Here is a 22,522-nt window from a genome sequence, read left to right as displayed (position 1 = left end):
GCAACTTGGACTTAACGTATATTTAAAAAAGATTTCATTAGGACTTAACTCTCAGGCTACAGGCAACAAGTGACTCCTTTTTTTCCTTTTTAACGTTTATTTATTTTTGAGACAGAGAGAGACAGAGCATGAACGGGGGAGGGGCAGAGAGAGAGGGAGACACAGAATCGGAAGCAGGCTCCAGACTCTGAGCCATCAGCCCAGAGCCCGACGCGGGGCTCGAACTCATGGACCATGCGATCGTGACCTGAGCCGAAGTCGGACGCTCAACCGACTGAGCCACCGAGGCGCCCCAAGTGACTCCTTTTTAATATTAACTAAGGTTTTCTGCCTTCCCAAATGAATTCAGCGACTTGCTTAATTTCTCCAATGTTATTGAATGGAGTTAGCAAAGACAGCCAGCACATCCTATTGCTATATATACCCCCATCAGTGTCTTCTTAATCCCAATGGGACAGAGGATTAAAAGATACTATAATGACCACACTGTGTCCAAATTTCTGGGCCTAAATGAAATTAAGGTATAGGGATTGAGTGTCCAACTCCTGATTTTGGCTCAGGTCATGATCCCAGGGTCATGGGATCGAACCCCATGCCAGGCTCTGCATTGAGGGTGGAGCCCGTTTGAGATTCTCTCTCCCTCTCCCCCTCTCCCCTGTGCTCTCTGTCTCTCTAAAATAAAAAATTAAAAAAAAAATTAAGATGTATGCTATATTTTTGGTTCCATTCTCACGGGTATCTCAGTTTATTTTCTTTTAAGCACCTATTTGGGAGCATAGCTGGTAGATGAGGCAGCTCTATGAGGGCAGAGCTGTGTTCAGTCTTCTTGCCCAGTGCCTATGAGAGTGCGTGACATGTACATAGGTGCCCAACAGTTATCTGATGAATTAATGACAGTGGTGGGAGGGGGGATGTTGACATTTCAAATATTCACATATTCAAGACAGAACTCTGCCTCCTGCCTCCCATTTTCTTCATCTCAGAAGTGATACCCAGTCACTTAGGCAAAAGCCTAGGAGTCCTCTTGATTTTCTTTCCTTTCTCTACAGGTTCACTCCATCAGCAAATTTGTCCAATCTCCCTCCAAAGTAAATCCCAAATCTGACCACCTCTCACCTCCTGTTCCACCACAACCCAAGTCTAAGTCATCCTCACTCTCCCCTCCACAAGTCTGTTTCCACTTTTGCTCTACTCTCGCCCCCTACAGGTCATTCTCCACAGAGCAGCCAGGTGATATTCCCCCCACCCCCCCAGTATAAATTGCTCCTATCATTGCTTGCTTCATGCTCTCTGATGACTTCCCACTGCAATTACAAGACTATGCCTCCAGTGCCACCCTGTTCAGGCCCTGATGCTCACCTCAGCTCTGACTCTTCTCCCATCAGTTCATCTCACTTAGCCCCACCATCCCCTCTCAGTCCCACAAAAATGCTCATCTTCATGCTGTCTTAGGGCCTTTCCCCTCTGCCTGGAGTGCTTCTCCCAGATCTCAACGTGGCTGCCTCCACCTCTAGTCAGAAACCTTCTGTGACCACCCTCGCTGGAGTTCCCTCTACACTGTCCCATGTGAAATCACTATCTCATTGCCCAGGTTTTCCTTCATATCATTAATCATTAACTGGAATGATTTCATTTATACCTTATTTATAGATTTGATTAGATGCCCATTGTCTGTCTTCTCTCACTAGGATGTTAGGTCTACGAGGTAGGGAAGAGACTTTATTTTTCTCCTTACCATATCCTGTTCAATGCATGTAAAAACAGGACCTCAGTAAGTAAAAGGAAGGTAAGGTAAAAGGAAGAATGAAAATAAGAAGGATGTATTAAAAAAATTAACTCAGGGGTGCCTTGGTGGCTCAGTTGGTTAGATATCTGACTCATGATTTTGACTCAGGTCATGATCTCCCAGTTTGTGAAATTGAGCTCTGCACTGGGCTCCGTGCTGATAGTGTGGAGCCTGCTTGGGATTCATATACAAACTCTCTCTCAAATAAATAAACATTAAAAAAAAATTAACTCAAAATTGATCTAAATGTAAAGACTTACATGTAAGATGTAATACTAAAACTCTTAGAAGAAAATAGGGGAAAATTTCATGACATTAGATTTGGCAATATTTTCTTGGCTATGACACCAAAAGCACAGGCAATAAAAAAAAATAGGTAAATTGGACTACATCCAAATTTGAAACTTTTATGCATCAAAAGACACTCTCAAGAGAGTTGAAAAGACAGAATGAGAAAAATATTTGCAGATTATACATCTGATAAGGGAGTAATACCTAGAATATATAAATAATTGCTACAACTCAACAGCAGAAAACCCTAAACAACCCAACTCAAAAATAGGCAAAAGACTTGAATAGATATTTCTTCAATGAAGATATGTAAATAGCCAATAAACACATGAAATCAGTCATTAGCAAAATGCAATTCAAAACCACAATGAGTTCCCACTTCCCATCCATCAGGATAGCTATAAAAAAATGGAAAACACAAATCTTGGTGAAGATGTGGAGAAATTGGAACCCTTGTGTATTGCTGACTTCACTTACTGTTGGTGGGAATGCAAAATGGTACAGCCTCTATGGAAAACAGTTTAGCAGTTCCTCAAAAAGTTAAACAGAGAAGGTGTACCCTATGATCTATAATTTTATTCCTAGGTATATAGCCAAATAGATTGAAAGCAGGGACTAAAACATATTCATACAACCAATGTTCATAGTAGCACTATTCACAATAGTTTAAAGGCAGAAACAACCCAAATGTCCATCTGAACATAAATGGAAAAGCAATATGTGGTATATCCATGCAATGGAATATTACTCAGCCATAAAAAGGAGTGAAATTCTGACATTAAGGATTTATGCTAAGTGAAGTCATTATACAGACCCAAAAGAACAAATATTGTAGGATTCCACTTATGAAACGAGGTACCTGTAACAGGCAAATCCGTACAGACAGAAAGTAGAATAGAGGTCATCAGAGGTTGGGGAAGGGGAGTTATTGTTTACCATTAAGCAATAGAGCAGAGCTTCTATTTTCTGGAAATGGATAGTAGTGATGGTTGCACCACACTAAATGTACTCGTTGGGACTGAATTATGCACTTAAAAATGGTTAAATTAATACATTTTATATTAGATATATTTTACCATGATTAAAAAAAAAATAAAGAAAGGAAGGAAAGGGGCGCCTGGATGGCTCAGTTGGTTAAGCATCAGACTTTGGCTCAGGTCATGATCTCATGGTCTGTGGGTTCGAGCCTCATATCAGGCTCTGTGCTGATTGCTCAGAGCCTGGAGCCTGCTTCTGATTCTGTGTCTCCCTCTCTCTGTGCACCTCCCTTGCTCTCTCTCTCAAAAATAAATAAACATTAAAAAAGACAAAAGGAAGGATGGAAGGGCAGATGGGAGAAGGATGGGGGACGATATGATGAATGTGGGTGAAACCAAATAAGAGTTTATACTGCAGCAGATCTTCAGAGATTCTAAAGAATTTTGAGAATCCAGAGCAAGGCAGAGACCTGTTCATGGCGACCTACATACCTGTGAGCGGCAGGGTCAAGAACGGAAATTCAGCATTTGCTATGGCCGACGATTATTGCCACAGTATTCTGTTTATAACAGGAGAAAATCTTATTTGGTGATCTCAGAGTCCCTTAAGATGATTCTGTTCATCTTTGGCGAAATAGTTCAGGATTCTCAGAATTATTTCAGGCCAAGTGATCGGGGTTTCTCCTTCACATTTCTAAAGCTCCATGATTGGTTAAATGGGGCAAGGATGTAATGTTTGTGATATATCCCCCCATGTATCATCTATGCCATAGAAAAGCCAAACTCTCAGAATTAAGATGTGTTCAGCGCTATTATTTATAGATGCATAAAACCAAAGGACAACTGATTAACATGGGCACTGAAATAAATCCTGACTACTACTTTTAGCACATTCATAAAATAACAACATTTTGACTGGCCTGTCTGCCAGGGCGTGGAAGTGCTCATTTTGGTAGACAGCTCTCCTCAGAAATGAAATGTTTGGATTTGAAATGTAAATGTTTTTTTCCAGAGGTTTCAGAAACCCCACTTGGAAGATTAATTTATTCTTGCCTGCTCCCCTTGCAGCCTGGGTATGGCGGTTGGAAGCCTCTGCACACAGGGCTGCTGTTTGCTGCCATCAGTATGGGATGTGGTGTTCGGTCAAGAATACTGGCCTGGTTGTTCCTTCCAGAGAAAACTGATCCCTCCTTGCTGAACATAAAAGAAGCTTTATCAAATGTCGACTACATAAATAATCTTTCTGGCAATATTCTTTGCAGCAACCACTATATCCCTCTCACTACCTTAAATCCTGTAGATACTAATAAGTGAAGATTAGCTTGTGCATGTGTAAAATTCTGAAGTTGCCATAGCATTCCTGTAAAATGTTCACTGCTGCCAAAAATACCAAACAAAAAACCCATAGTAGTTCTCCATCTGCAAAACAGACAAGCTGATTTCTAAGATGCCTTCTAAGTTCCGTGCATCTCTCCTGTCATCTCCATATATAGAACACATTGACTCAATTACATGGACTCCAAAATGGAACTAGTGCTACTTTATTAAAATTAACTATGTATGTTTCTCCCAATCATAGAAACATGATTTTAAAAAAAAAAAAGCAGGATACGTGTTGGGGCTGCTTTATGAATACAACTTGAGGAAATCCTGGCCGCCTGCTTTTTGACTTGTATTCAAAGGATTCAATTTGTTTTGCATCTTTTGTGAAACTAAGAAATTAGCTTTGTCTAATTAAGGTTTTGCTATCTGTGATTTCCCAGTGTGACATGTACACTGAGGCATTTAATATGATACCTAATTAACTTGCTATTTTAGTGGATGGTCTCAAATGTTAGTTTGGATTGCTATCTGGAACAGTTTCTGAAAGTAAAAGACTGAGCACAGTAGAATTTAAACAGTAAACACTTGCCAATGTGTGCTGATGGCAAGAAGATGCGTTGCCACTAGCAATCAAATGGCCAAGAATATCACACAGCTTCATCTGAAAATCATGGATACCATCCCTGGAGGTTGACAAACACACATTCCTGAACCAACAGAATTCTTCAGAAATCCCCTCCTCCCCCAGTCTTGAAGAATGGACACTATCACTGGAACCATGCTATAAGAGCCAAGCACCATGTCAAAACTGTGGTGACCACTTGGTCTCTGGTATCCCTGGACAGGCTTTCATGGCTTCTTGTCATTAGTTGACTCCTATTAGGTGTAAGGAAACTTCTCAAAAAATTACTACCATTCAGCCATTAAGCTCACCTGCCCAGAAGACTTAGGAGGAGGGAGGGCTGCAGGTTTACAAACATTTGACATGTTTACTAGCCTGTGCTAGGTGCAGTAGAGGATGAAGGAGCAAAACACGTCCTTGCGCTCCTGGAACTTACAGTCTAGTAAGTTTGGATAAAATAACTGTGATGGTCATATTATTTGGGTATTTAGTCCATTGGACTTGTTGGTTAGAGCTAAGTGTTTCTGTGTTAGCCTAGGAGCTCAGTTACACTTTGAGATGTTTCTTTTTCTCATTCATTTGTATTTTCAGATACAACTGAGGCTACTGGATTTGAGTGTAAATGAAGGAAACTGCTGGCCCATGGGCCATGTTTGGTTTGTACAGTGGGTAATACAGGGAACGCAATACAAACATCCAGATTGCTGATACATATATACTTTTAATTGGATGCTCTATGAGCACTGGGACCTGAATTTCTGCTTGGAGATAATAAATTGTAACTGAAAAGATGCTCACCCAATGAGCTGGATTATGAGCTTTCCAGTTCACGAAAGTCCCTGCCACTCCCTACTGCTTTAAATTACTTTGTTCATTGCAATTGCCTACCTACCTCCTGAGGACATGTGAGTCCGTTAACCCAATCCATACAAATAACATCTTATGTGAGTGGTGAGATCTTCAACATTCTAAGCAGTTGCCAAGTGGGGAAGAAGCTAGTGTGAGGCCTTTGTTTAGCCAGAGGGATGAGGGAAAAGCACTGCTACTTGTGGTAAGCGGGAATCTGTGTAGCAACATTTAGATAAATAAGACCCAAAGTGACACAGATGTGTATACAGATGTTATGTATATAAAATGTACACTCTCCCAGATATGTTAAAAAGTGATTTTGTAATGGTATCCATTTAAAGGCCATGCCTATTTTTCACAAAATAGTAGGAATTTTAACTGTTTATAATATAAAACAATATTAGTGGCCCTTTTGGAATGGCTTCACATTGTTTTATAGAGGACTCTTAAAAGAGCAGAAATGGTAAAAAGGGAAATTCTGCTACACTTCAAGACAAATATGGATGTTTTTGCCTTGATTTTTTATAAAAGATCCTTTCAGTTACATCATAACAGCTCCAAAAAGCCACAGGTTTATGGAAGAATATATAGGTAAGGGAGGCTGGCCCCTCCCATAGGGGAAGAGAAGAGCTGTTCTCTGGTATGGAGGAGACCTGGGTTTTCCTCTCCCCTAAGACCCCCCCCCCCCCGCCAAGTGGACCATGTTTTTCCAGCAGCTTTGTGCTTCTCCGAAAGGCATGAGGACGCACTGCATCTCTTACCTGGGGCAGCGTCCCTTTCACTAATGCAGGGATATCAGCCTTGGAGTAACCAATGGCAGCTAGGCCATCATCAACATCCAGATCGAATAAGAATTTCCGGAGCGTGTCTGCCAAAATAGGCCCAGCGTCTGGGATCCTGGCAGTGCGGGTGTCAGCTCCTAGAAGACACAAAGTGCTGACTGTAGAGAGAGAGGGTGTCATTCAGTCACACGATAGCTGAATACATAACCTACTGCTGGCTCCCTACCACCGAGGACAAGGGCACCGCTGTGCCTCCACATGGAGGCCAGCCCAGCATCAACCCTGCAGAACACAGATGGGCCAGGCAAGCCTGCAGGACCCTGATATCATTTGCAGGGAAGTCGTCTGGGGTGTGCTAACCTGGCTCTCACATTTCCAATGGGCTCCTTGCCCCTAGTGTTGTGGGAAGAAGAGGAACCGAGCCAAGAGAAGAGACATAGGGAGGAGACCAAAAAAGAAGGCTGGTGTTTGGATGAGGAGGCAGGAGCATTCGTAGGAGAAAACACAGGTTATGTAACTATCAAGGCTTGGAATTTGCTGACATCTAGAGGTATATGTGTTCAACGTCTTTTCTCCCAGCAACATCTTAGGCAAAGAAGAAAAACCCTTTACAAACACCTTGTGAGGCAAGGATATATTGAAGTGCAAAAGCTCCAACACTGACTGCCCAAAAGGAAGAAAATGACAAAAATGGACTATGTGTGGCCAGGGGAGGAAATACTTCCTCTCTATTGCTATGAAACTTTTTATTTTAAGGGCCAGGGCAGGTTACTTTAAATAAATATTACAGGACTAGTCAGGCGGAACCAAGAACAAGACTCTGAGAAAACAGTGTTTAGTATGTAGATAATAATGATGTTGGTGAAGAGTGGAGAAGGTTGCCAAGGGTTGGAAATTTGTAAGGAAAAAATGTAGACACGATTCATAGTTAATACATGAAATCATAGAGACATCAGTCTGGACGAGCCAGGGGTTCTGCCCTCAGGCAGGGCTAGCAGTGAGAGGTCCAGACCCTTAGCACTCCAGCCACCCTCCATTCTAGCTGAACACATTTACTAACAGGAAGTGAAGCACTCTCCAAACAGATGTAGCATTATTTATTATCCGAAATGCCTCATGTTGAGTCTAAGTCCACTTTCTCTGTATTGTTCACCAGGAGACTAGAATGTACAGTTTACCTCCATGCTGAAGCACACTATTAGTTTTAACCTTTTTCTTCAATGGCAGCAAGAACTGTTTTAGTAATCCAGAAAAAAGTATAAATAGACCCAGATAGAAGGCTAGTTGGGAGAGCAGCTGGATGGAAGGTAAACCTTGCCTGACAAGACCAGTCTGTATTACACAGTGGCAGCTGAAATATGGATTAGGTGGAAAGGTGACACACGATACAAGGTTTATGAGGTTTTTATGTTCCTGCGATTGCTGCCATAAAACACACATCAAAGCCTCTGGGTTTTCCTGTGAAGTGTTTTAGAAAAAAAGAGAGGGTGGGAAAGAGAATAAATCGGTATAAAGCTAAGAGAATCTAAGATTACACAAGGAATTAAAATAGTTGATGGCTAAGTATGGAATAACATTAAACAAAACTTCCTATGCAAGGAGGAAGAATTGGTAGGTTCTTCCACCCTGAGCTTTGTCTACCAGAAGAATTGCTTTTCACAGTAGTGTTGTTGGTTGCCTGGAATTTTATTTACCTTTAGGTTTTCTAAGACTTTCCCATTTCCCAGATGTGTAGCTGACTACTTGGGCTCCCTCCTACTTACACTGCATATTTACAAGGCATCTAGGCATCTGAGTCCCCAAAATGGCTGAAAAATAAACCCCAGTCCGAAAGGGAAAAGAAACAAGATCATTGGGAAGGTGGACGCCATATTTCCAGCAGCGCATGCTGGGAAATCAAGCCCCTGCACAGCTTCTCTAGCCTGGCTTCTCTCATTAGCATTCCCAGCACAACACCTGGAACTCTGTGAAAGCACAAACGTCAGAGTGTGAAAGAGAAGTGGAGGGAGCAGCACACGTGGAAGGAATCTGTGGTCATGCCTACCTTTTTGGAAATAACCTCTCCAACGGCTGGAGCTAGAAGAGCATAATGAAGTTTTCTTTTTAGCTTTTCCCTTCCTACCCTAAACACAAGTAGGGGAATAAAATGCTTGGAAAGTTAATCAAATACTCAAAGTCTACTTGAAAGAGTTCTCATCTTAAAAAATACCAAAAATTTTTACTTAACACTAAAGCTATCCTGAATATAATTTTATTTCTTATAAGATTCAAAGAGCACTGTGGGTGTCTTATTATAGACATTATTTATTCGACAGAGCAGCAAAACAGATTTTTCTTTTGGGATCTCTTTATAAAGTTTCTAGTTGTTTAGATTCTTTATAATTGGGAATGTGCTGTTACGTCCAATTTAGATTCATTTTATTACCTACTAAACATAGCAAAAGCCAGTTGTAACATTAACAGTATATAAAGAGTCACTTTTCTTGGGGATGAAAACAATAGAAATATTATTACTCCAAATTTAACATAAGCAATATTTGGTTCCATTTCATTGTTAATAGAAGCAAAATTACAGAATTTTAGTGCTAGACAGACTTCAGGTAGGTTACTCACATTTTATTATTAAGCTATTTCAAAGCAACTTTCTAGGTATTATTATCCTTTCTGGATTATCTTCAGAAGCAACCTTATGATATGCTCCACATATGTGGGTCACAGATTTATGCGTCATGGTTCATACCCAGTATTTCTGCCGTTTCCAGGTGCCGTTCAGGAGACATCTGTGCTGTGAAAGTGAACACTGCTGGGGAGGTGAGTACCACAGAAAGGCCATGAGGCTGAAGAGAAACAAACTGTGGTGACCAGTGGGGCAACGTTGGTTTTCAACATGCATTTTCTAGATATTAAATTACTTTACCCTATACTCCAAACAATTAAGAATTGACAAATATATTTAACAAATACATTTATGGCAACTGTGAGGAATATGAAATTAAAAAATTTTTAACATTTATTCATTTTTTGAGAGACAGAGAGAGACAGTACGAGCCAGGGAAGGACAGAGAGAGAGGGAAACACAGAATCCAAAGCAGGCTCCAGGCTCTGAGCCTGTCAGCACAGAGCTCAGCGCAAGGCCGGAACTCACGAACAGTGAGATCATGACCTGAGCTGAAGTTGGGACGCTTAACCAACTGAGCCACCCTGGCGCTCCAGGAATATGAAATTTAATTAAAGAGTTTATGTTTTTACCACCAGTGGGTGATCCACATTATAATCTTTTGCTTTGTATGTCTTCACTAAGCCTGAAATTGGGTAGGACATTCCATGGCTAGAAAAGAAAGAAAGTCCTTATGTTGACACATTGATACCAGAAATTCAGGTTAACAAAACAAAGATACTTTTATGGGAGAGCCTTCACAGTCTGTTGACCATATAGTTATCTCACAAAGTTATACATTGTGTTTTCTTTGATACAACAATATATGATTATGCATTGGACATTTTGTGTGTTCATTAACAAAACCTCTGAAATGTTCAAATTCAAATGCTCATGGAATTGTATGCCACTAAAAAGTGTTCATGCAGAAGTTGATCCCCAAACACATTGATTAACTTAATGATCTTGAAGAATTTACTTTGAAGTTTCTTTAATAAGCTTCAGGGCATGTGTTTTCTATTTCGCTCTGCACTGCCTTGGCAGTGTGTTCCTGCCCAAGCTCATGATGTGGGTGTGAGTTTTAGGAGCCAAGATGTGCTGCATTAGATATGCAAGCTTGACCTGCCAGTCATCTGTCCCATCAGTAATTGATATATCCTTTCAAATGTTATATACTAACATAGTTGGATCATAAATGATTTTTGCAGTTTGAAAGGTTATCAAGAAAAGGCACCATGGTTTTTATTTGTGGGTTTTTTTTAAATTTGTTTTAATGAAAAAAGAAAAAACAAAACCTCTTTATATCCTCTTGAATTCTTAGTGAACAAATAGGACAGTATTATAGTTTACTAGATGACCCAGAATATATATATTGTGAGAAGTTAATGTATTTATAGTTAAAATATTGAAAGTGAAATGCTTTATAATAGTAAAATGGTCTGTAAGTCTTTTTGTGTGGGTTATTAGACGACTTTGGGGTTATTCACCAAAAGATTTACATTTCATAGAAAGATGAAGTATTTTGGTGAACTGTATGAGTACTTATCAAAAAAGGTATCCCTTGCCTATTAGTCTTCATGAGACAGATCAGAAGGTGTTGGTTCTCTGAATTGCTGGGCACTTAGGAATGTACTTTACCTTTCTCAGGCTTCACAGTATTTGGAAAAATATTGCGTAGTGTCTTTTCCTGAAGTGAAAGAGTTCATGTATTTTCCAAAAGTAACTTTTTAATGATACCGAATGACTTTCCTCGATTTATTTTAACAGTTGTATATATTCCTTGTAAAAATTAGAATGATCCATAATCCTATTTCTTCAAGATAACCATTATAAAGTACATCTTCTGGTCTTTTTATGCATATCTTTAATTTATGATCGTATGTGCATACAGTTTTAAACATTGCTTTTGTTACTTAATATTCTTTTTAAAAAATGTGTATTTATTTATTTTGAGAGGGAGGGACAGAGAGAGGGAGAGAGAGGATTCCAAGTGGCCTCTGTGGGGGAGGGCTCTATGTCATGAACCATGAGATCATGACCTGAGCCAAAATCAAGAGTCAGACACTTAACCTACTGAGCCATCCAGGTGTCCCTGAATTATACATTTTAAATGGGTGAATTTTATAGTGTGTGAATTGTATTTCCATAAGGCTGTTACCAAAAAAAAAAAAAAAAATTTAGGGGCTACCTGGCTGGCTCAGTCAGTAGAGCATGTGACTCTTGATCTCAGGGTCATGAGTTTGAGCCTCACATTGGGGGTAAAATATACTTAAAAAGAAAAACTTAAAAAAAATCTATGACTCAACAAATCACATTTGAATTAACAAAACATTCCAGTACCTAAAGTTAAATTTCTTCTTTCTATGGCATATTTAGATCTTACACCTGTCCCAAATTATAAACATTTTAAAAATAAAAGCAATAGCTTAGGTGAATAAATATAGTCTCAGATTTGCTCACCACAGATGAACACCAGCATTTCCAAAGCCAATGCCAGCAAAAGCACTTGCCAAGTGCATATTAGACCTTGCTTCAAGATCATCAGGATTTCTGACAGCCCTGTGGATGATATAAATATCTACATCAACATTGGCATTTCCTACAAAGAAAGGGCAGCCTTAGGGAAAGATCTGGGGAAAAAAGAAATGCTACTCAGTAGGAAGAAAAATTAGGTAACTTATTCAAACGACATCTTGTCTTCTAAATGAAAACTGAAGGGAAACATATTTTCTCATCAATGGTTTTGGGCAAAGGCATAATAAATACTCTGTCAGGCTGCTCCTGTGATAAAAGTGCCAGGGGAAGAAAGCACTGACCCTTGGGCTGTGAGCTGCTCTAGAAAAGTGCCCTGAGAGTCATTCTTCTTCTTCATTTGTCAATGACCTTGACTGCAGCTGTGAATGGACTTCAAGTAAACATATACTCAGAATGCATAGGGCTCAGACCGCTTCTCAGAGTCCCTGCTGCCTCGGGCTACCTGCAGGCTAATTACAGCCTGCCCAGCCATCTTTTTTTTTTTTTTTTTTTTTTTTTTTTTTTTTTGTGACACTACCCCAAATAGAACCCTCTGGAGGCCTCTTAGTATCTGTGGAAACTACACATGTTATTTTAATATTTATCATTTTAGAAGTGGGATGTTATTGTAGGACGAAGCTTTGCTCGCTCTAGATGTCCCCAGTGCCACTTTGAGAAAAGCAAATTCTCAAAGGCCCCTTGCAGATGGAGCTCAACCTTCTCATACACACTTGCTTAGAAACCCTGCCCCAGGGAGGAAGCTGAAAACTGCCAAATGAACCCTCTGTCGCTTGCTCTTTCTGATTTTGCCTGGAGTAAGGGTTTCTGTTATGTAGAGTGCTATAGCCTTTTATCTCCTTTCATTTGGAATGGTGAGGCTTCTGTGGCCCCTTTCCAAACCGGGGTTAGTTTCTTATTCCTTGAATAACAAGATGAAATAGCAGATGATGGGGCTTTAGCTTGTCCTCTGTCCATTTTACCCCCTTTACCTTCCACCATGCTCTGCCAAGCCTTCTGTCCCTGTCGCACACACTGGCTGACCATTATCTGGATCTGCATCTACCCAGTGAAATGCTGCCATGCTCTCTGATGGTCTCCTGAAATGGTTCTATGTCCCTTCCCCCTGCTGCACTACAAAATACAGTTTGAGCTCCCTCTCTAGTACAGCTTCTAACCAGGGGCCACAGGAAGCACCATGTTCACATCTAGGTCCAAACTGCTGTGTTCTTTCCCTCCATTATGTATAAGTACAGAAGTGAGTCTGGTTTTGCATAGTTCCTAATGTTTCAGGGATCAGCTTTCATCTCTAAGTATATCTTTGCTTTCTTAGGAGCCAATCATGGATACATCATTCATAAATCTTTCAAAATCTTTTAGGAAGCTTTTTATATCTCCTGGGACAGACAACTCTACACATGTATTTCTTAAACTCAGTTCATATGAGTTTGCTTAATGGGTTGACTCAGTGTACCTTTGGACAGGGCCTGCATGGGCACAGCCAACATCTGCCTCTCTGAGTCTCATTACCGCTCTTGGTGTAACCAACTCTCAAAGGACATCTCCCCTCACCTTAGCTTTGGTTTTGAGGCTTTGATGAATAATCCTTCTATATGCATCCTTCATAAATCAGGGGCTGATATCTTGTCCCCTTGCCTTTGCCTTTTCAGACTGAAGGATCCAGGTTTCATCCATCCTCATGTGTCTCCCTCCCCGAGTTTTGCATCCTTCCGGAGCTTGCTGGTCTCTGGTGCTTCTCTATGTCCACTGAACTGATCTTTTCATGAACAGACTTGCTCAGGATATTTCAGGATCTGGCATGCTACATTTTATGTGAGGGTGGAATGTGGTTTTCTGTTCTGTTTTTTTTCCTTTTTTTCTAAGATTTTATTTTTAACTAATCTCTGCACCCAATATGGGGTTCAGACTTATAACCCTGAGATCAAAAGTCACATGCTCTACTGACTGACCCAACCAGGCACGCTTTCTGTTTTGTTTCCATCTCCTCTGGGCCACATACCTCTTCAGATACTTAGCGACGATCCGTAGTGCATGGACAGCCCAAATGTCACTGACTGGGTTGCTGCCCTGGTATGCTGGCCGGGTGATGGGATTTGAAGGGCAGGGGCTCCGCATGTGGTAGGGAAGGGCAGTGTAGGACTCCAGGGCATGGCTAACAAGAAATATTGAAAACACACAGATTGAAAGTATCTTCTTCATTTTCCCCCTCCATTCAGGTTAGAAACTCTCTTGTTCAGTACTGACTCCGCTACAGATGTGCTATGTAGTAGTGATAATCACAATGCATTCCACCAGACTCTGGTCTACAATAGTCATTACTTATTATAGAAGTTGACACAGTGAAGTTTACATTAATAGCACTATAGTGTTTTTTGACCAGTGTGTATTACTGGATTACATATGACTCTTTTCTGGTGCAAATAAATCTTCATGATGTTGAATTTTTAAATATTTGAGTCATGAGGAAAAGCACTGAATCTAAAAAATGATTTCCTTTTAAAATATATTTACCATTTTATCTCTTGTATTTGATCAAATACCATATTACTCAAGGAGGGTCATAGTTACACAAGCCTCCTATTAAGAGTATGCTGCAGTGGTGAGAACACAGACCCTGGGGTCAGCTGTAAATCCTTCTCTCCACTTTCTTGGCAGGCAATGTAATACAGTGAGAAAAGCAGACCATGGACTTGGGTAGTCCTGGGTGTGAATCCTAACTCTGCCACCTCCTGCTTGTGTGAATTTTATTTGAGAGATATTAACTGAATACCTATGATGTGACAGTCACTGTGCCAAGGGGCGGGGATGGAGAAGTGAGTAAGATGGTCCTGTCTTCATCAAGCTCACAGTGCAGTGAAGGAGATGGGCATGTGAAATGGAGGTGTCTCAGAAAGAATGTTTAGGCCACCCAGTGGGGAAGAGTAAAGAATGGAGTGGTCAGTTGTACTTCAGGAAAGGAATGGGGAAGGTCACCAAAGGTTCCAACAAGGCAAGAATGCTCCAGTGGAATTGGAAGATAAATTCTCCAAGCAGATAAACAGCTGAGCATTGGGGACATTCCAGGGCCAAATGTGGCCTTCAGGCAGTAGAAGTGGAAAGCCACTGAAAGACCTGTCAGGTAGAGGTGTGTGTATGTGTGTGTGCATGCATGTAGATGTGTGATGGTTATATTGCATTCTGAAAACTTGCTAAGGCCAGTATGGAGAACAGATAGAAGGACTAGAGGGTGGAAGCAGGGAGACTGATGAGGAGACTACTGCAACTGTCCAAGCAAGAGCTGGACAGGTCTGAACCATGGCGGAAGTAATGAGGCTCGAGAGGAGGGAGCAGACAGGAGAGAGATTCAAGCGGAATAAGTGGTAGGAAATACCAGCTGTGTGTGGGCATGAGAAAGAAGTTAAGGGACTGCTGCTAAGTTAAGGGACTCGGGAGGAGAGGCTGTGAGGGTGGGGGTGGGGGGTTTAGATAGTTATCAGATTTCATCAAATTTAAGATGTCATCCATTATAAGATACACAATTAAAAAAAATAGTACCACTGAGGAAGAAAACCATACTGTCATGCCACAGATTTTAAGATGTATTCTGAGTTTAGATATGTTAGAATGTGAAAAAAAATGTGCATGTGCAAGTGGATGAAATAGGCAGCTCGGGACATGCTGAACGTGAAGTGTCTGTGCGTCTCTGTGAAGCCGCTGGAAGGAACACTGCTCAGGGATCCATCAGCACATTGCAGCTGAGGTCAAGAGAGCCTGCAGTATGGCTCTGGGAAGTTACTAAACATCTCAAAGCCAGGTTTCTTTTTCGTATGGCACAGAGGTGTGGTGAAGTGGTGGTGTGTAAAGTACTGACACGGTGAGCACAGTCCAGCTTGGGAAACATTAGCTCCCTTTCCTGCCCTCTTCCACAGTGTGGCAGCCCTGGGCATTTCCTGCTTCGTGTAGCCCTAGAGGCAGGCATCGTGGGTCTGAGATGCTGCATGCCAGCTCCAACTGCTCCTTTCACTGTGTCCCTGTGGCTGCAGCTGTGGCTGGAATGGTCAATCCTGAACAGCAGCTTTGTGGCGCACCCAGGAGCTCACCTAGTCACCAACCTTTATAGGTTCCATGTTTTCAACTAGGGAAGGGAATAATGAGAACCAAAGCTGGGGTTGTTGTGGAACACTAACCAATGAATGCTTAGCAAGTGCTTTTGGCAAGAAAGCACTATCCATACTGTCCATAGACCCAGGAACTGGAGAAGCCCCTCCAGATGGCACTAGTACCTACCAAAGCACATCGAAGCCACTGTTGGCGACCACCTGGTCAGGCATGTGCAGGGTGTGCAGAGGATCAATCAGTCCCAGCGTGGGTTTGATGGCTCTGGAAGCAATGCCTAAGACAGGGATTTTCAATAGAGGCTCTAGGTATGGACACCATTTTAAAAAATTAGATTACTTTAGGATAACAATTTATTCTTAAAAAATTAAAAATATGAGATGAGATTCATTCTCATGAAGGGAGGCAGCAAGACCAGTGGAAAGAGATTTGGAGCCAGAAACCTGGGTTTTACAGTGGGTCTGAAGCTCCTTCTGGTTTGAAAGAGTTGAGTATGTGCATCTCTTCCCAACTCTGGGTTGAATGATGCCACTGGCTATGCTGGGAGTATTATACACCAAAGAAATTGGCCAGTACTACAAATCAGTGCTTACTTGCTGATTAAATTCCCAAGAGCTGGTTTACTAGCACACCACCGGTTTGTGTCATCATTCTGCAACTTACTATGTATCTTCGGACAAGTCATTTAGTCTGAATTCTTTGTTAGATTAGCTCATGACAATGTAGGGCTTCTATCCTTCATAGCTGTTGTAAGGATCACATGAGAAAATAGTATGTAAAAGTCTTAGAAAAACTGTAAGGTAGAATTTAAGTATTGGCTACTATTATCTTTAATAATGTCAAAGGATAATGTAATTTAATTTTAAAAAGAGAAGTTACTGTAAATGTGCAGTTGAATATCAATTTATTCTGCTACAAAGGCCTGGGACCTCTGGACCTTTCAGGAGTGATGGGAATGTTTTGTTATTTTGATTGGGGTAGTGGTTACATGGGTGTATCTATTTGTCAAAATTCATCAAACTGACAATTAAAATGTATGCATTTTATTATATAAAAAATGTATCTCAATGAAATTGATTTAAAGTGTAGAAAAGATGTCCAAGAAAGGGAATAATCATTTACCACTGACATACAGTTACTAACTTCGGCCGAAAAATGGCCAATCGAGATTATGGCATTTCAATATCCTTTTGTAGGTAATTCTCAGAAAGAAGTCTATTGGACTGTTTCATAGTTTATATGTACTTTGAAAAAGAAAGAAAATGTGTAGGGGCCCCTGGGTGGCTCAGCTGGTTGAGTGTCTGACTTCAGCTCAGGTCATGATCTCCTGGTTCCTGAGTTTGAGCCCTGCATTAGGCTTCTGCTGTCAGCATGAAGCCTACTTCAGATCCTCTGCCCCCCTCTCTCTCTCTATACCTCCCTGCTCATGCTCTCTTTCTCTCAAAAATAAAAAATAAGAGAGAAATAAAATGTATATGTATACATATAACCCTCCCCTTAACTCTATAACTCCTTGATTTTTAAATATTAAGATTAAAGAAAAGGAGGTGGGGTTGAAAGGTAAGAGAGAGAATTTTTTAAAAAGTTATGGGCAAAGTTCTTACCAGTTTTTACTTTCAAGTGTTCGTAGTCAAAGATGGCAACTCCTGTAGTTTCACTCCCAGTTCCTGAGGTGGTTGGGACTCGAACAAAATAATATCAATTTAAATAATGCTTCTAAATAAAGGTCAGTGGAGATACTTAATTCAGCCTTGGGAAGCAAGGAGCAAAGTTAGAGAAGGAAGCTTTGCTGCATCTGTTGCTCACCTGATGTCTGTATCTATATTAATAAGCATGTATGCTTCACATGTATAAGGGTGCCTGCATTTACATGCATGCATAATAGTATGCCTGTCAGCATTAACGTGCATGTTTAACATGTGGATGTGATGGCACCATCCGCATTAATACACACACATGTTTAACATGCATCGTGTCCATGTCTGCATAACATGTAGGCATAGCTAACGTGAATTGCCCCTTTTGATGAGTATGTGTGGTACTTGTATCTGTATTAACACACATGTATGAAACCAGTGCCTGTGCTAACATGTACCTACACCTAACGTGTATGTACAGTGTCCATGTCTATATTAACATGTGTGTATATTTAACCTGTATGTGTGATGTCTGTTTCTGTATAAACAGCTAGGAACTCTGGGAACTCGAGCAACAGAACTTTAGCAGCTGCAGCCGGGTATTCAAACACAAGCTGCTCAGCATCTCTGGTTAGAAAACTCATATTCGCCTTTTCTAAAAGACATCTTTATTCCCTCTTGGCAGCAAGCACAGTAATGCTCTGCCTTTGCTGGGCTCCGTGGTTTTGTAGTTCTGTCAAGTTTCTAAACTTTACTAATCACCCCTCTGTGTGATGCTGACACAGTTTCACTAGAGGGTTCCATTTTGCAGACATCAATTATGTTGCTCCCTGCTGATTGCTCATTCATGTCAAAGCAGTTCATCTGCCTTCAACTTACTCCTATACCATCACAAGGCCCATTCGCAGTAGGGGCAGACAGGAGGGAGAAGAAAAAGGACAAAACTTGAGACAGATATTTTCCAGTTACCAGTTAGTGCATTTTAACTATAAGACTTTACACAGTAATATGCTAACAGCCATAAAATGGGAGGAAAGAAAAGACCAAAAGATCCTAAGGTCTGTGTGGGACAGACAAGCTATTCTGATCTGGATTTGCATGCATGTCTGTCCCCAGGACAGCCACAGAGCAGATGTTGCCCAGAGTGATGCAGCCTTGCTGGCCACATGTCCCAGGGCAGAGACAAAGCCCCAGGTCAGCTGAAGAGCCATTGTGTGGAAGAAAGGGTTGAGTCAACACCAGAAAAATAATAGCGAATGTTCCCCTTAAACTCCACAGTGGCTGGCAAAATGGGACAAAGCAGAGAGGGGTTTAAAAGACAAACCTGCCAATAGAGGGATCTAATAAGATAGAAATGATAACCTTCCCCCCTCCTCCATACAGTGACTTCCTAGCATAAATCGGCAAACTTTCCTACACTGACCCAAATTGTCTCTATCTGTACAATAACGAAGATCAGAATTGTAAACATAAATGAACTGATATCTGTTCTGTTCTCCAAACAATGTAGTGCACTGAAATGAAGAAATCAGAAAGCTTTGGAAACATATACCCTAAAATCCCTGGCTTGTATCTTTCCTAAGGCCTTTTGCCAACTGCAAAATAAAACAGCCAAACGGACAAACAAACAATTTTTACCTGCAATCAGAGGCTTAAGAGGCACAGACACAGGCTTTCCCATCCCAATGGGGGCATTGACATAATCTAGGAAATCAGAGTGAGGGCTAGATGCATACAGATTAGCAGCTTTACAGGTGTCCATGGTGGAGCCACCACCGACAGCAACGTAGGCATCAAAAACTCCCTTTTTGGCAAACTCAATAGCTTCCATGAAGCTTGGAGAAGGGAAAATAAAAGCCATTATGTCATATTTTTTCAGAAATAAGTTGCCGTGCCATTAAACAAGACTTGGGGCAAACTTTAAGCAACAGTGGTGTGTTGGCTTCTACATAAAGTAAATAACAACAATAAAATATACCTTCTATCAGTTGGTTCCACTCTCACATTATCATACATCTTAAAATTTATGCCATTCTTCACTAGGGATTCCATAACCATTTGTACAGGAGGTAGCTGGGAGAGGTTCTTGTCTGTCATCAAACAAACATTTTTAGCACCCATATTTTGTAGGTCCTACAATAACAAAAATAATTTACAAGTTAGGTTTGATTGCCCTAGAACTGTAATAGGCTCTCTTTCTCTCTCTGGTAAACTTAACATTGTACATTTTTCAAAACAAAGGACTCAATTGTTGTCAATTTGTACTTGTTTTAAAAGATATATAACATTTATAGTAGAAGACTGTAGGAATTCTTAAATACTTGCCATTCCCACTTCCTTTGTAACTCCTGCTCCATATCTAATATTTGAAACGGCCATCTGAAAAAAAAAGATTCAGGTACAGGCTGTGTTAGAGGATTGGCCATTTCATTTCTAAAAACTATGAATGAAATGAATCGTTCCTTATTGTGTAGAGAATAAAGTGTATGTTCTTAGGGTGGCCTTCATTTTAACTTATGGCTCCTGAACTAGGAGGGGACAGAGATAAAAACAAGTGATTATATAATTGTAGTGTGATAAAAATTCATCAGAATTCATTGCTCCTTTGTTTTTGCTTCAAAAGATTACTTGGTTCTCTTTTGGGATTGTTATAAAACTAAAGAAGATATAACATACAATGTATATAAGCTAGAGAGTTTGTAGAACTGGGAATTTGTCCTATTTTTCTTTTAATTTTTTCACATTTATTTGTTTATTTATTTATTTAGACAGGGCAAGCACGAGCAGGGGAGGGGCAGAGGGAGGAGGTAAAGAATTCCAAACAGGCTCCACACTATCAGCACAGAACCCCATATGGAGCTTGATCTCAGGAAGTGAGAAATCATGACCTGAGTCGAAATCAAGAGCTGGATGCTTAACTGACTGAGCCACCCAGGTGCCCTGGGAATTTCTCCTATTTTGATGGCTGAACAAAAGACCGTATTTTAGACATTATTCATGTTATCAGAAGAATTATATTCCATTACCCCAACAAAGTACTTTTCTAAATAAGGTCTGATCAAATAATGAGATTAGGGAACATCAATTAATAGCAGATTTCAAATGAGACAATAATGCATTAGCAAAATACTGGAGTTTTTTTTCAAGTCATTCCTAAAGGAAAGAATGGACTTATTATATCTACCTCAAAGGCATAATCTGTTGTTTTCCCAGAAGGTGCAAGTCCAAGAGCTAGAAATGTAGAAAACAGCATCAGCGTAAGCCTCAAAAACAAAGCAAAAATATTTTTATTTGATAGTAAATTGGTATTTTGCCAGTGAACATAAGCATCTCCCTTAAAAAGCCTTAACTAAAATATATTTTCAGGTTTCATTGTTTCAGGTTTCATATCAAATTGGAATTAAAACCTGCATTTTAAGAGACTGTAATGCTAACTTGATGCTGATTGTGTGACAATAAAGTTATTAAAAATATTTTCTTCATTGAAGTTAAAATATACTTTTGAAACAAGGTGTAAAAACCCTCTAGAAAAGAAAAACCTTCTAGATGCTAGAGTTGGGTTACTGTTAGAGAACAACTATTAGTAAATTCATTAATTAGAGTCCTGCTTATACTTCTTATAACAGCTGTGATCAGTTGTTTGAATTTAAAGTTTTTCCAAGGAAAAAATTATCACAGTAAGATATTTACATTTTTTCAAGTGAACCCATGTGGAAATTTTAGTTTTCTTTGTGAAATTTAATAAAAATTTTTATAAACTGATATTTTTTTGTAATGTATCAGGTTTTGGTTATGGCAGAAATGATTTCCTGTTGTGTTAGAACAAGAAGGCTCCACTTAATGAGTCTTAGCCTTGTTTTAATCCACTGATTTTTATCACTCTTGGGTAGGCATAAGAGTGAAAAAAAGTCTACACAACAATTTTTACTGCCTTTTTTTTTTTTAAGGAAAAGAGACTACACTAGACGACAGTCTACTTTTGGCTTCCCCAAAGGCAAGGGTATCCTTAATTAAAATTAAAATTTCTTTGATCCTCATCAACTTTAAAGAAATAACCTATTACTCTTGCTACTGAAGTTTAGAAAAAGACCTAAATCGAATCTTAGAAAACAGCGAGGTTATCTTTCTTTAAATTATTAATTTTATTCTTCCAAATAGGAAACTACTAATTCTTTGTTGAAATCAACTAATAATTGGAAAAAACCAGCTTGAAGACAAAATTCTGCATATGTCCCTTAGGACCTAAAAGGCTGGGCAAGCTTTCACCTAGTAGAAGGTCCTTAATGACTGGGAGGTCCCTTGGCTTATTTTATTCTAAATGGTGAGCAACACCAGTGGCAGGAAAAAGCCTTCAGTTAGTTACTCTATCTGTTCTATTCCCCAACAGGCTTCTCTGTGGGTTCTGCTTAGTTTCCCGTATGGGCAGGCCCCCTCGTTTCCATTCTTACGGTGCCCTTTAGATTTGACCTTTTCTTCTACGAGGTGAAATCAGTTTTTGTGTCAGTAATTCATGTGACGTTCTGAGGATAACGCTGAAGCTACAATGAGCTTCCTGCTGTTCTGTGGACAATGGTGTTGGTAAGGATTAAGACGTTTGTAGGAACTGAAAACTTAAGTCATTATTTTTAATTATTAAGAAATAGAATGTTAGTTTTAAAAAAATGATAGACACAAGTTTTTTCCTTCTAGGAACTGCTTTGTTCTTTAGCGTCTTTCTTTTTTGAGATAAATTAAAACCTTCCAAAGATTTCATCTTAATTCTGTTTGATTGACTCAGACAGTATTAAAATCTTATCTGTGCTTTTACAAAGCACAAAGCTTATACAAATCTTATTTGTAGCTTTGGCAAAGAATTCTGTTTGAAATAGAAAAACAGCATAAATAGTATTAAATATATACTTAAGCCAAACATATAATCAGTAGCATGCATTCAGCTACCATCATATAATTAGAACTACATATTACCAACTGC

General features: G+C 39.9%; 2 protein-coding genes across 5 annotated transcripts in view; one reads left to right on the top strand and one right to left on the bottom strand.

Moving 5' to 3' along the window:
• Positions 1-22,522, top strand: part of CRH (corticotropin releasing hormone) — a 316,144-nt gene that overhangs the window by 54,672 nt on the left and 238,950 nt on the right. For all 4 annotated transcript variants that reach the window (XM_047842572.1, XM_047842569.1, XM_047842568.1 and 1 more), the window contains one exon: positions 9,393-9,441. The gene's annotated coding sequence lies outside the window, so the exon portion shown is untranslated. The remainder of the gene's footprint in view (positions 1-9,392; positions 9,442-22,522) is intronic.
• The window catches only part of ADHFE1 (alcohol dehydrogenase iron containing 1), a 31,687-nt gene that overhangs the window by 1,969 nt on the left and 7,196 nt on the right, over positions 1-22,522 (bottom strand). The window contains exons 3-13 of the mRNA XM_047842581.1: positions 20,735-20,781; positions 19,876-19,929; positions 19,529-19,683; positions 19,189-19,385; positions 17,518-17,595; positions 16,085-16,190; positions 13,818-13,970; positions 11,747-11,845; positions 9,880-9,958; positions 9,371-9,467; positions 6,610-6,767 (exon numbers count right to left, since the gene is read on the bottom strand). Coding sequence (XP_047698537.1) covers positions 6,610-6,767; positions 9,371-9,467; positions 9,880-9,958; positions 11,747-11,845; positions 13,818-13,970; positions 16,085-16,190; positions 17,518-17,595; positions 19,189-19,385; positions 19,529-19,683; positions 19,876-19,929; positions 20,735-20,781 — 1,223 coding nt within the window. The remainder of the gene's footprint in view (positions 1-6,609; positions 6,768-9,370; positions 9,468-9,879; positions 9,959-11,746; positions 11,846-13,817; positions 13,971-16,084; positions 16,191-17,517; positions 17,596-19,188; positions 19,386-19,528; positions 19,684-19,875; positions 19,930-20,734; positions 20,782-22,522) is intronic.

Source organism: Prionailurus viverrinus, chromosome F2, assembly GCF_022837055.1.
Source record: "Prionailurus viverrinus isolate Anna chromosome F2, UM_Priviv_1.0, whole genome shotgun sequence".
Lineage (NCBI taxonomy): Eukaryota > Metazoa > Chordata > Mammalia > Carnivora > Felidae > Prionailurus > Prionailurus viverrinus.
Note: the sequence above shows the minus strand (reverse complement) of the source record. Positions and strands in the feature narration are given on the sequence as shown.